Here is a 13076-nt window from a genome sequence, read left to right as displayed (position 1 = left end):
CCTACCTTATTTTTTAAATAAGATTTGTCTGTTTAAGCTAACCTGGCTGACCAACAAGCCCCCAGGATCCACCCTGTAACACTGGAGTTACAGAAGTGCCTGCCATGGGTACCCAAGATTTAAGCTGAGGTCCCCAAGCTTGCATAACAAGCACTTAGCCACTGACCTAACTCTGTAACTCCTGTAAACTGTCAGTTGTTTTGTTTTTCTGATAATCTACTTCTATTATGTGTGCCATGACAGATAGTATTCTTCTTAGTGAATTAAATTCAGTTTCTGTGAGTAGTGAAATGGTTCATTAAAAGGTGACAGGGATACAGAAGATCAGCAGTCGTACGGAATAACTCGTCTGTGCAAGTGTTAAGATAATAAACCGATAATGCAGTTGCAGCATTCTTCTTGGTTACTGTGTTACACTCTCAGTTGGGAATATCTATATGTTGTTTCAGTTAGTCTCTAGGAAAGATTTATGGGTTATGTATACTGACGTTTTATCTTTTCTTTAATTCTCAAAATTAGGAAGCATTACAGGTTAAATAGGAGTTCAGTATTAATCCGAAGTGGGGCAAAACCGGTCAGTGTTGGAGCAGGAGTAAAATTCCTGCATTTGGGAGGCAGATGCAGATGGATCTCTGAGTTCAGGCCAGCCTTGTGTACAGAGTTCTAGGACAGCTAGGGCTACATAGAGAAACCCTGTCTTGAAAAACAAAAAATGAACAAAAGAAAGAGAGAGAGAGAGAAAGAAAAGGAGGGAAAGGAAAAGACAAGTCCACAATGAAGTCATATTAGGAAACTCAAGACAGCATAGCTAGCACAGGCACAGATCTCTTCACATTTGCCATTGATGTCTTAGCAATAATACAGAAAATAGGAACAAATACCTGTGTGAATGAATTAGATTTCAACAAAAGTAAAAACTTGATTTTGAAACTATGGAGTAGGTAGAAATAGGATAAATATTTGCAAACACTCTAGTAAAAAAATGTAGATCTGTAATGTGTAATCAACTCTTAGGACTCAACAAAAGACAGTTCAGTTTAAAATGGGCAAATGGGCTGGGGGTGGGGCTTAGTGGGCAGATACTTTTCTAGCATGTGCAAGATCCTGGGGTCACTTCCCAGTTCTGCAAAATTTGTAAATAAGTAAACTAAGAACAAGCCATATACACATGGCCAAAGTACATCAATAGGATGTTGAGTGTCATTGCTAAGAGGTGCAATTCAAAACTGTTTTACACAGCCACTGGATTAGTATTTTTTAACAAAAGGTAAACAACCAAAGGGTATGTTACTATAGAAAAATCATTTAAAAGTTTTTTAGGAAAATTACCTTATGACCCAGCAGCTCCACTCATGGCTGAGTTAAAATATGTTCAGACAAAGGCTTTTCATGACTATTTGTAGTAGCACTGTGGACAAATAGCTGAAGAGCCACTGTGGTCGCACATCCACAAACTGAACGTTTGTGTTCATACAAAGTTTTGGAACTATATAATGGCAACAAGTGCAATGCATAGATTGCCAGAGAAACAACAGCTAACACTAGATCAAGCGTAATGGCATGCTGTAGGGAGGGAGTTCACACTGGATGAAGGCCAGTTGGGAGTAGACACATAGGCAGTAGGTTAGCACAGAGGATGGTGCATGCCTATAGGGAGACAGAGAAAATACCCTTATAATAGAGGGAAGGTAGAGGAGACACAGTCCTCCTTACATCATTCAGTAATTGGCTTGGGTCTGTAGATTCCTAGTAGAAAAGTGGTCTTGGTTTTAATTTAGGTGAGGTACATAGTAGTTTTGATAGCATTGTGACCTGTGCTTTATTTACAGAGGTAAAGAACTCGGAAGAACAGTATAATAAAATAGTAATTCCCAATGAAGAAAATGTGGTCATCTATTACAAGATTAGACAGCAACTTGCCAAGCTGGGAAAAGAGATTGAAGAATATATTCATAAGCCAAAATACTGCTTACCCTTTCTACAACCAGGCCGTTTAGTAAAGGTATGCCATGGTTCTATATCAGGTACTCGTACTTTAGAGGATATTAAATATTTTGATGAAAGACTTGCTTATGTTGGTAAAGTGCTTCCTGCTACGGGAGGTGAGCAGGATCTGACATTTCACTTTGTCCCCACATAGGAGTTTCCGTGAAGCCTTTTAGTCAACACATCTCAGCTTTCTAATTTTGAAATGGTATCTAAAAGTGAGCCCATTTTAAGTCTCCAATCAGTAGATATAAATACTTAATATTCTCAGAACAAATAGTGTTCTCTTTAGCATATGTTTGTCATTAAGAGATTCCTGGGGACCAACCAATGAAATCTAGTGTTGGTTTTTTGTTTTGTTTTTGTTTTACTGTAAAATTAATTCACTTCCTTGTGATCTTTTAAACACTAGGGAAATGTTAAAGTCTTATTAGCCTGTAATGTAGGTTTAGAAGGCTCCAATTGCACTTTGAATATAAACACAAGTTTTGTCTGCTTGTTTTATTGTCAGGTGAAGAATGAAGGTGATGATTTCGGCTGGGGAGTAGTGGTGAACTTCTCAAAAAAGTCAAACGTCAAGGTAAGCTGCAGCTCTGCAGGGACTCGGATTTGCCAACAATAGAGTCTCCTTTCATGAGACCACGCTTTTGTTTCTTTTTCCTGCATTTCCAGTTTGAGTGTTGGAAAAAAAATTAGTTTCTGCTGTTTGAATTTAAAGGAGATATCCATTTATTAAGATTCTTTTATAATGGAGCCATTAATAAAGGAAAATTGGCAGATATTTATATGAGTAATTTGGAATAATTATTGTTTATGAAATAAAATATCTGGTTAATTTTTTGGAAGAGTGACTGATCTTGAAATGTCAGCCATGTAGTAGTAGTATTTATTTATTTTAGTTGCAGTGGGCATTCTTCGTTAGGCTAGTAAGTAATCTCAAGCCATGGTAACTGCATCTCCACATCTGGTTTTATCTTTAAAATGGAGAGTTTGCTTTTAAAATGATTGACTAACTTCTCTGTTCCAGGTAAGTATGGGGTCATTAAGAATGAAGCCTTGAGATGCACCTTGTAGTGTTAAAAGCTATTTGTTGTCGAAAATAGTTAAGGTCTTTCACACTCACCCTTCATTAAATTATCTTTATTAGCAATCACTAATTTATAGGACTCCTTTTGAAGTATTGTTAAACTCATCCCATTTTCCAGTTTACTACATTTTCAGGGTTTGTGGATATGAAATCTTGTGCTCATTTGTTTAGAAGACAGAAGTAAGCAGATAACAGGAATTCGAAGCAGTATAATAGCTACTGTATACAAATTCTGTCCAATGCCCACCACCATTTGGCCTTGTTTCTGGAGTAGGATGAGAACTGGGCATTGAATCTATCCATAGTCATCCTGGACGGTAGTAGCCCTATGCCCTAGGGAGACCTGTGGCAGCCACTGGGGGCTGGGCCAAGAGAACTACTGTAATTTAGTATCACTATCTCAGTGCTCAGTCTCAACCACGGGCAACTAGGAGAAGCATGAGAATTGCTGCTGACTAAAACTGAAGAGTTTAGCTCCTGAAAGTGATCCCTCCACAGTGGGTCACAAGGAAGGGAGCCCTCCTGTAATTTGGGCCTTGCATTGAAATTTCTGTCACAGTGAGCTGGGAAGAGGGATGAAGGGAAGTAGTAGTTTTGGCTGAGATAACACAATTATTTGCTGTCGTTACTGATTTTTAGTGATTTTTGTGACTGGGCGATTTTTTGAGATAGTCCTCTTAAATGGCTGTCTTTCGTGGTTTCTTTCCTGTACTGCCATGCTACCAATGTCAGGGCTGTAGGAAAAGTAAGATCTTGCATTTTTAAGAAAGAAAAAAATTATACCTAATCTAATTATATCTTTAACTTCTCAGTACACAAAGTTCTAAAAATATTATTTGCCTCTCTTAATCTTTAGCCTATATATAAAAGTGCCACACTAAATATTGAGAATTCTGGACAAAGATAGAATGAAGACTTGAGTAGAACACAGTAATTTTCTATTTCAATTGATCAAGAATCTGTTTTCGACCAATCTGTATGTGTTCTTCTGATGACTAAGACTGTGAAATACATTTTATTACTTTTGAAATATTACCTCAATATATACATTGATTTTGTGCCTTTTACACCATTTGCATAATAGTGTGTATGAGTGCACACACTTTGCATTACTATGCATATAGTATGTGCATGCTCACACACACTTGCCACTGTACATACGCAGTGGACAGCTTTTGGGAGTTGGTTCTTCCACTTGGGGTTGTCAAGGTAGAACTCAGGTCTTCAGACTTGCTCATCAGACACTTACCCCATGGGCCATGTTCCCGTCCCACTCACAGTTTCAGCAGATTCTTTTGTCTGGGTATACTGTGTACTCTCACACTTTCAATTAACCCATTCTCCAGATCGTAGACTACATTCTACTTAAACATGTTGTTTGTTTTCCATTTTGAAAATATGACAGTCTCAGGAGAAAATGATAGTTGGTTTTAACTTTGAAACTTTTTTGAATATCAATGATGAGGAAAAGCTAATTTTCCTTCTTGACTGAAAATACTGGAGATGAAGTTTGCCTTGTTTGGAGACATTGATCTAGTGATTGTGCTTCTGATTTGTATTTCAAAATATGTGTTACTTTTGTTAAGGTATTGGTAGTTATTTGCAGAAGTAGATTATAGATATTTTATTATTGTAATTGTTATGTCATCTTTTTAGAAATGCTCTGGATAGAGCCCAGCAATCATGTCGTATACCTTCCGACGAGCTTTCCTTTTATTTAGTTTATATTAAAAAAAACCCTTATTTTATTAGAAGTGAGAAGAAATTCTTTACTGAAAACTAAATACATCAGTCCCAGAAGATGTGATTAAACCTTACGCAGTGGCTTAGTGCTGCGGTCTGAGTGTTCGTTTTGATTTTTTTATTGGGGAGGGAGAATGAACATGAAGTTAGAATTAGGGAGGTGGGTAGGAGTAGAGAATCTGGTAGAGTTAGAGGGGAAAGAAAATGGTCAAAATATAGTGTATGAAAAAGAATTTTAATGAAAAAGCCCGTCATTGGGTGAATAAATAGTTCAAGGCCAGCTGAAACTATAGAGCAAGACCTTGTCTCAAAGCAGCCTAAAAGCAGACAGTCAGATGTGGTTGCATCTGAGGATGTTAGGTGATCTTATCTTCGAGGACGTAAAAGGACTAGATGCACCGTCACGTGGTGTGATGTCCCATGGAATCATGTAAGCAGTAGGGAGTGTCTTGCGTGTTGCTTCTTAGGGAGAGAAATAGATTTAGTTTTTGATACAACTGATTTTGTGATTTTTTTAATTTTGGCATAATTTTATTACACACTGCTCAGTAGAAACTTGATATTTGATGTCACTGGTGATCATGGTCATGATATTATGTTAGAATTAATAAGTAGCCGTACTTTACCATTGGCTAGACCACTCTGAAGGATATAGAGACAACATTTTATGAAGTAAACATTTACTGGGCTGCCTTGCAGTCATGTATGTTCTGAGAAAATAAGCCCTGTGTACACCCAGAGTTAATGCACTTCGCTCCATCCTGCCTCTCTAGCCCAATTCTGGCGAACTGGATCCCTTGTATGTGGTGGAAGTGCTCCTGCGCTGTAGCAAGGAAAGCCTGAAAAACTCCGCCACAGAGGCAGCAAAGCCAGCAAAGCCGGATGAGAAGGGGGAGATGCAGGTTCGTCTGCCTTTTCATCTTCACATCTTAGTCTCCGTCACTGTGCTGTGACCATGCTGGACTAAACATAAAGCACGCTTTCTGAACTAGAGGGTTCCAGGTGTCTTAACGTTGAAATCACCTCAAGTCTCTGCAGGGGTTTGTGAGAGCTGCTCAGTTTTTCTTTATCAAATTAGAACCAGGGAAATAACAACAAAGAGAACTGAATAATTTCACACAGATTTCAGTCTTCTTGGCTGTACTGCCTTCTCTTCACGTGCTTTTTTCTTCATCTCATTCCACTCTGTCTGGAGCTTGCCTGCTCCTTCCCTGACTCCTTAACCTTTTGTGTGACTCTTTAGATTTGCTAGGCTTTGTGGGAAGTAGTTGGTCTACAAGGATTATTTATACCTGTGACATACTGAAAGTGCTGCTTTCTTCCGTGGATGCAAGTTTGGACATGTGGGATTTAATCCTCCTGTTGTATTTTGTAGGTTGTTCCAGTTTTGGTGCATCTCCTGTCTGCCATCAGCACTGTTAGACTCTACATTCCAAAAGACCTCCGCCCCGTGGACAACAGACAGAGTGTCCTAAAATCCATACAGGTATAAATGTCCACTTAGAACCTAGATAGAAATTTTATACAAATAGGATTTATCCAGAGATGATTGAAATGCTTTTACATGTATTTCAGAAAAAACTACAAACACATAATAGTGAATCAGAGCAGAACTCGTAGATCTGTTCTGAGTACAGCAACAGTGTGTATTACTGAAGGGAGACTCATAAAACTGCACTGTTAACCTTCACTGTGCTATGATAAATAGGATTTTCTGATTCATAATCATGAAAAAGTTGGTTAAAATAGTTGAATAGCACTTACTGTACAATACTATAGAGAGAATATTCCCTAGAATATGAGAAAATAGTGGTAAGTAGATTGCTTTCATTTTAGAGTTGGGCTCTTTGAAAAGATTTCTTTTTTTTTCTGAGTATTTTCCCTATATGTATGCACACATCCTGCAGCCGGTGTCAGAGGAGAGGGTTGTATATCCTGGAACCTGGAGAGCTGGATGGCTGTGAGTCATCATGTGGCACTAGGAATTGAACCTGGATCCTCAACAATAAATGCTCTTAAATGACAAACCATCTCTCTAGATTGTGGGGTACAAACTTTCAAGTTGTGGTCCATAGGCTTCCTAAAATTAGTGCTTCTCTTGAGAATTTTTTTAAAATGTTTATGGAGATGCTAAGTACTGTTCTAAAAAAAAGTACTCCTAATACACTAATAACAGTGTACACTAACAGTCCATTAGCAAATAAATTGGAAGGGAAATTAAATACACTGCTCCAATAATTTTTTTCTAATAATTCAAAACAGTGCCATAGCTATGAGCAGATATGTACTTGATTATTTTTCAGTTAGCACAAGTGCTGCCGTTGTCTGGGGAAAGCGATTAACTTTGTTCTTCAGGAAAATGTCACGATTGTTTTTCTGTTTAGACTTTAAATTGGAATGAATTTTTTATTGAGGTAAATTGCTAGCTACCTGGCTTTACTTGAGTACGGAAACATCCTACTGTAGCCCGTGTTCAGTCAGATGTTAACTTCAGCAGGAGCTTCACATTGTCTCGGTTTGTCTGAACGCATCAGACAGACTGGTTTCCCCTTGATCTCATCAGTCACCTGTTCAAAAGACAGGAAGAGTTGCAGATGAGCTGGCTAGAAGAACCTCTTCACTTGAGGACCAAAGAGTCCTCTTTTGCTTCTCACTGTACATTTGAAAACTTCAGAACTAAAATTTTAGCCTGGCAGTGGTGGTATACCCAGCGCTAAGAAGGTAGATCTCTCAGTTTGAGTTCAAGGACAACCAGAGACAGGGCTACACAGAGGAACCTTTGGGGTCTGTTGGGAAGGTGGGGAATAGTATTTCTTTGTCTTTATACTTAGACCTATATAATCCATTTTCTTAAAAAGAAGGATTGGCGGGCTGGAGAGATGGCTCAATGGTTAAGAGCCCTGACTGCTCTTCCAGAGGACCTGGGTTCAATTCCCAGCAACCACATGGTGGCTCACAACCATCTGTAATGGGATGTGATGCCCTCTTCTGGTGTGTCTGAAGACAGCCTACAGTGTACTAATATAAATAAAAATAAATAAATCTTTAAAAAAAAAAGGATTGGTTAAGCTCATGAATAAAATTATATGACTTTGCTCTGACATATTTCCCTCTTTGAATAGAGCAAACATCTGGTAAGTTGCTGGTAATTTAAACCCTTTGCAGTTTTGGTTTTTATTCTGTAGTCGGGTTGGGGGAAGTGGAGGGATGACATTGAGTTATTAACCATATTTAAGAGAGTAGGGCTTCCTAAGCCCCTCCCCTTTTTCTGTGGGCCCTGAGGAGAGATGCTCAGTTGGGGGCTGAGTAGGGTGAGGGACTCCTCAGGACTCCTCAGCAGCTAAAAGGGCTTTCTTCCTCTCTGTCCTTGCTGGGATGGGTAATCCAAGGCTCTTTAACTCCTTGTGGTTCACCACTATTGCTGTAGCCATGTGTTGTCACATAAGGAAGTGAGCTTTACAGAGTTGTCATTGAGAGCAGTGCCAGCCCATCATCAAGGACGCAAGAGTGGGCATCACTATTTAAATTGCAGAAAACAACTTGCTTCTCATCACAGCCCAGAATGCCCTTTAGTGGACCTTCAGTGCTTGCTCTACCACCTTCTTGATGTCATCGCACTTGGCAGCTTTCTCCTGGTGGCTTGTCAGATCCACAGTGGACATGTTGCAGGCAGGAACACCAAAGGCCATCCCGTGAGCTTCCCACTCAGTTTGGAATGGCCCTTCCCTAGCTTTGGCAGCAGCAGTGGGTGCAGTGATACTAAAAGCTGGGTAGCCCCACAGCTTTCCAGAGGGGCCATCCACAGTCTTCTGAGTGGCAGTGATGGCGTGAATCGTGTCATGGGGTCCTTCCATGATACCCAAGTTGTCATGGTTGACCTTGGTCATGGGGGTCTAAGCAGTTGGTGGTGCAGAAGGTGTTGCTGATAACTGAGTTACCATACTTGTACTGGTTTATGCCCATCTCAAATGTGGGGCCTCAGCAGAGGGGGCAGAGATGATGACAGCTCTTTTTGCCCCACACTTGAAATGGGTCCTGGTCTACACTATAACAGTGAAGACACCAGCGTCTCCCAGTTTGCTGTTCTCAGAGTGTTGGGAAGATGGGCATAGGCTTCAGTAGATGACAGGTTCTCATTCTCAGGCCTTAACTGTGCCTGGAGGATAGGCAGGACCTATACTGGAACATGTAGACCATGTTGTTGAGGTCAGTACAGGGTGCAGCAGAGATGAAAGCTCTCAGAATGACCTTCACTGCCCTGTCTCATGGATGACGCTGTGGCAGAAGATGCAGCTGTCTCTGAGATGGTGAAGAACGGTTACTAACTCTTTGCTTCTTTTTCTGAGATAAGACCTCATTGTGTTGTCCAAGTTGGTCTCAGACTCTTAAGCTCAAGTAATCACTATGCATGGGCATCCCAAGGAGCTAGGACGACAAGTGCACAGCACCTCACTCAGTTAATCCGCACAGCTCTGTTTACCCCACGGCCAGTCCATGCTGGGTCAGCCCTACCCACGGCCAGTCCATGCTGGGTCAGCCCTACCCACAGCCAGTCCATGCTGGGTCAGCCCTACCCACGGCCAGTCCATGCTGGGTCAGCCCTACCCACGGCTAGTCCATGCTGGGTCAGCCCTACCCACGGCTAGTCCATGCTGGGTCAGCCCTACCCACGGCCAGTCCATGCTGGGTCAGCCCTACTATTCAGACTCTAGTTGACTTTTAGAGTTCCCAACACTGGCTTCTCCTATTGGTGGATAGAGAAACCATGGGCCACACCTTCTTTGAACTCAGGATCTTATGTAATCATGTAACAAAAGTTAGCAAAAGGAGTCTTTTTTAAAGTTTAATTTCTGACTCAGTAGTACCCTGGCTAGAAATGCCCAAAATCATGTAAAAATTGAATTTTCCACATAAATGATATGAAATACATAAGATAGTTACATAAGGTGGCAAGGTGTTACACCAAGTTAAACATTCAGTAGTAGTATTGGTAAGTCATGCCAAACCCAAAACTAATGGGTCATGCTATGAAATGCTAGATATATTAGAGAATTGTAATATATTCAGCTGGCATTAAGTTGTACATAGCAACTGAACAGGAATGTTCCAGTCGGGTGGTGTTTATAACTCAGGGGGTTGAGGCAGGAAGATGTCAAACCATAAACTGTGCAGCAGAGAAAGGCCCTGGCTTATCCTGTCCCATGTTCCCCAAAGCGGAATTTTCGAAAACAAATGCCATGGAAAATTGCTCGCCAGCTGTGGGAAAAATATACGTAGAGTCCTTTTTGTGGCCTTAGACATAGTGAAAATGAACACAAAGGGAAAGTGGTTTAATATGACCTTATTAATGAATTTTGTGTATTTTATTTCAGGAAGTTCAAAAGCGGTTTCCCGATGGTGTTCCGTTGTTAGATCCTATCGATGATATGGGCATTCAAGATCAAGGACTGAAAAAAGTCATTCAGAAAGTAGAGGCTTTTGAGCATCGAATGTACTCGCACCCACTTCACAATGATCCTAATCTGGAAACTGTGTATACCCTTTGTGAAAAAAAGGCACAGGTATGGTAGAAACAGATTATTTCAAAGCTTTTTCTTTCTTCCATGTGTGTTTTACCTGTATGTGTGTGTATCACATTCATGCCTGGTGCTGGAGCAGGCTTGAAGAGGGTGTGGCTCCCCTAGAATTGGAGTCATGGTGCATGTGTGCAAGAGCAATGAGTCCTTATCACCCAGCCAACTTCCCAGCTCCCGGAAATAATTTTTATAGTAGGGTTCTATGTATTTCATTAAATATGTTATTTTCTTATCCTGTTTTTATTTTCTGAAGTGCAAATGTCTAGCTGTCTTTTAGATAAATTATAAGTGCTGGAGCCTGACAGCCATTGCCAGTAAGTCAGGATTTTCCAGGAAACTTAGGGCAGCAGAGCACAACAGAGATTCAGGGTAGCTCAAGTGTGGAGCCCCAGGAAGGAGAGGCACTGGGATTAGTAGCAGGTTTATTTCAGTCAGTGTGCAGTGTGGTTTCACCATTATGCTAGAAAACCATCTTACCTGGGCTTTGTTCTAACTTATGCTTTATGCCTCTTGCAGTGTTTGCCACAGTTATTGGCTCTATTATGTAAGCATTTCAGTCAAAGAAATCCTAGGACATTCTTTTTCTGAAGGCCTGATAGTCTTGCCAGTTCACATACTGCAGTCTAGCATAGAAGTCAACATTATGACTCAGGAGCTGGTATGTAGTATCCCGTCTCAGTTTTGTCAGTAGTAAAATGCAGGTTTGATATTGTTACCCTTGGTAACAATTATTAAATGACTATCCTGTGCTGGGGATTGGATTGGAGGCCTTGCTTGTGCACACTAAGCAGGGGCTCTGCTACTGAGCCTCCCCACCCTTGCTGAAGAGCAGGGAGAGTGATGGAACTCTTGAAGTCGGGCTCACCAGTAACCTGAATAGACAGAACTGTTCAACACCTTTATTGTTTCTCCTTCGTTGTACCTTAATATTTCAAATAATTCTTTTTAATTCCTAAACTTTTCTTTGGGTTTTTTTCCTGAATTTAAATAATCCATTTCAGAAAATGATTGCTTTCTTATTCTTACAGAACCAGTTGGAAAATATGTAATATTTACTGATTATCTGATTTAAAAACTCATTCAATTAAACCTAGAGGTACACTTTATTTTAGTTATTCATTTCTGCATATTAAATAATAGATCGTCTTTAACGAGGGCATTTTGCGTTTCTACATATCTAACGTTTCGACTCATGTTTGAGAACTTTTCAGGCACATCCTTCCTCTCCTGGAATTGCATCTAAGCTCCTGCAGCATCCACACACTCAGCTGTCTTCAAGTGTCAATGAAGGATATGACTAAGGCGACCTTACTAAATAAACTGCTTTTATGTGGGACGCTGTTGTTTATCCAAACCACATGACACTGTTCAGTTGTTAACTGTCTGCTTTACATGCCCTAGATTGCAATAGATATTAAGTCTGCAAAGAGAGAACTGAAGAAAGCAAGAACTGTTCTGCAAATGGATGAACTCAAATGTCGTAAGCGTGTTCTAAGAAGGCTGGGTTTTGCTACATCTTCTGATGTCATAGAGATGAAAGGACGGGTGGCTTGTGAGATAAGCAGGTAAAATGGCCTCTGCAGAGACTTTGAAATTACGTTCTGTAGTTTACACGGACAGCACTTGCTAGAAAACAGCTGCTGTGAAGGTACCCTATTGCTATGTTTTCTATCAAACACATTTTCTTGTGTGTTGAGATTCTTCCTATATAATTTGTATTTATTACATCTTAGTTTATATATCACCCTGGTTTTTTTGTTGTTGTTGTTGTTTTTTTGTTTGTTTGTTTGTTTTTTTTTTTTTTTTCTTTTTTTTCGGAGCTGGGGACCGAACCCAGGGCCTTGTGCTTGCTAGGCAAGCGCTCTACCACTGAGCTAAATTCCCAACCCCCTCACCCTGTTTTTTTTAATCCTTTGAAAATGTTCTGCCTTGACACTTAACTCTAATGACCATAATTCATATATATAAGGAGGAACACAAGAGACTGAGCACATTTCATTCAAGTTTGGGGTAAGAGTAAGACATAAGACACCACAATGGCATATTAAGGCTGCAGCTTAACTTTGGAAACAGAGTCAGCTCTATTTTGTCTCCACAGATGGAACTCATTTGTAGAAAGGAAATTATGTTGAAAACAGTAAATGCACAGTACAGCATACATACAGTCCTTTTTCTTCATCTCTACTCCCTGCACAGTATGTATAGTACAGTTGGTCAAGTAGCATCTATATTGTCTTAGTGCTGTGAGTAATCAGACATGACTAATGTATGTGTGGAGGTTTAAAGCTCTTGAACACTCCAGGGAGTTGGTTTCCTTGGGATTACCTAGGACTGACACCGCATGGGTACTAGAGGACAGCTGGGTTTGTTTGTTTGTTTGTTTTGTTTTGTTTTGTTTTGTTTTCTGAGTTAGCAGTTCAGGAATGGTTTGGTCACATGGTTCTGGCTCAGGATACACATACACCCCACCTCAACCCACTCATGGGCCCTAGTTGCAATGAGATAGTCATTAAGTAAAACCCTAGCAGACTTGATAAAGTGAGTAGTATTTGAATAGATAGGTCTTTCTCCCTCCCTATTCTCCCCTTCTCTTTCCCTTTCTCCCTCTCCAGGTGGGTCAGTTTGGTCATCTCCATGGCATGACCAACTCAGAGTGATGACCCTACTCACATGGAGGCTTAGGA

At 40.3% G+C, this 13076-nt stretch overlaps 1 protein-coding gene across 1 annotated transcript in view; it reads left to right on the top strand.

Moving 5' to 3' along the window:
* Mtrex (Mtr4 exosome RNA helicase) overlaps positions 1–13076 on the top strand; it is a 60311-nt gene that overhangs the window by 32297 nt on the left and 14938 nt on the right. Inside the window, 6 exon segments of the mRNA NM_001034093.1 lie at positions 1830–2002; positions 2498–2566; positions 5590–5718; positions 6192–6302; positions 10189–10377; positions 11794–11957. Coding sequence (NP_001029265.1) covers positions 1830–2002; positions 2498–2566; positions 5590–5718; positions 6192–6302; positions 10189–10377; positions 11794–11957 — 835 coding nt within the window.

Source organism: Rattus norvegicus, chromosome 2 (genome assembly GCF_021556685.1).
Source record: "Rattus norvegicus strain SHRSP/BbbUtx chromosome 2, alternate assembly SHRSP_T2T, whole genome shotgun sequence".
Classification (NCBI taxonomy): domain Eukaryota; kingdom Metazoa; phylum Chordata; class Mammalia; order Rodentia; family Muridae; genus Rattus; species Rattus norvegicus.
This window is presented reverse-complemented; position numbering and strand designations above follow the sequence as displayed.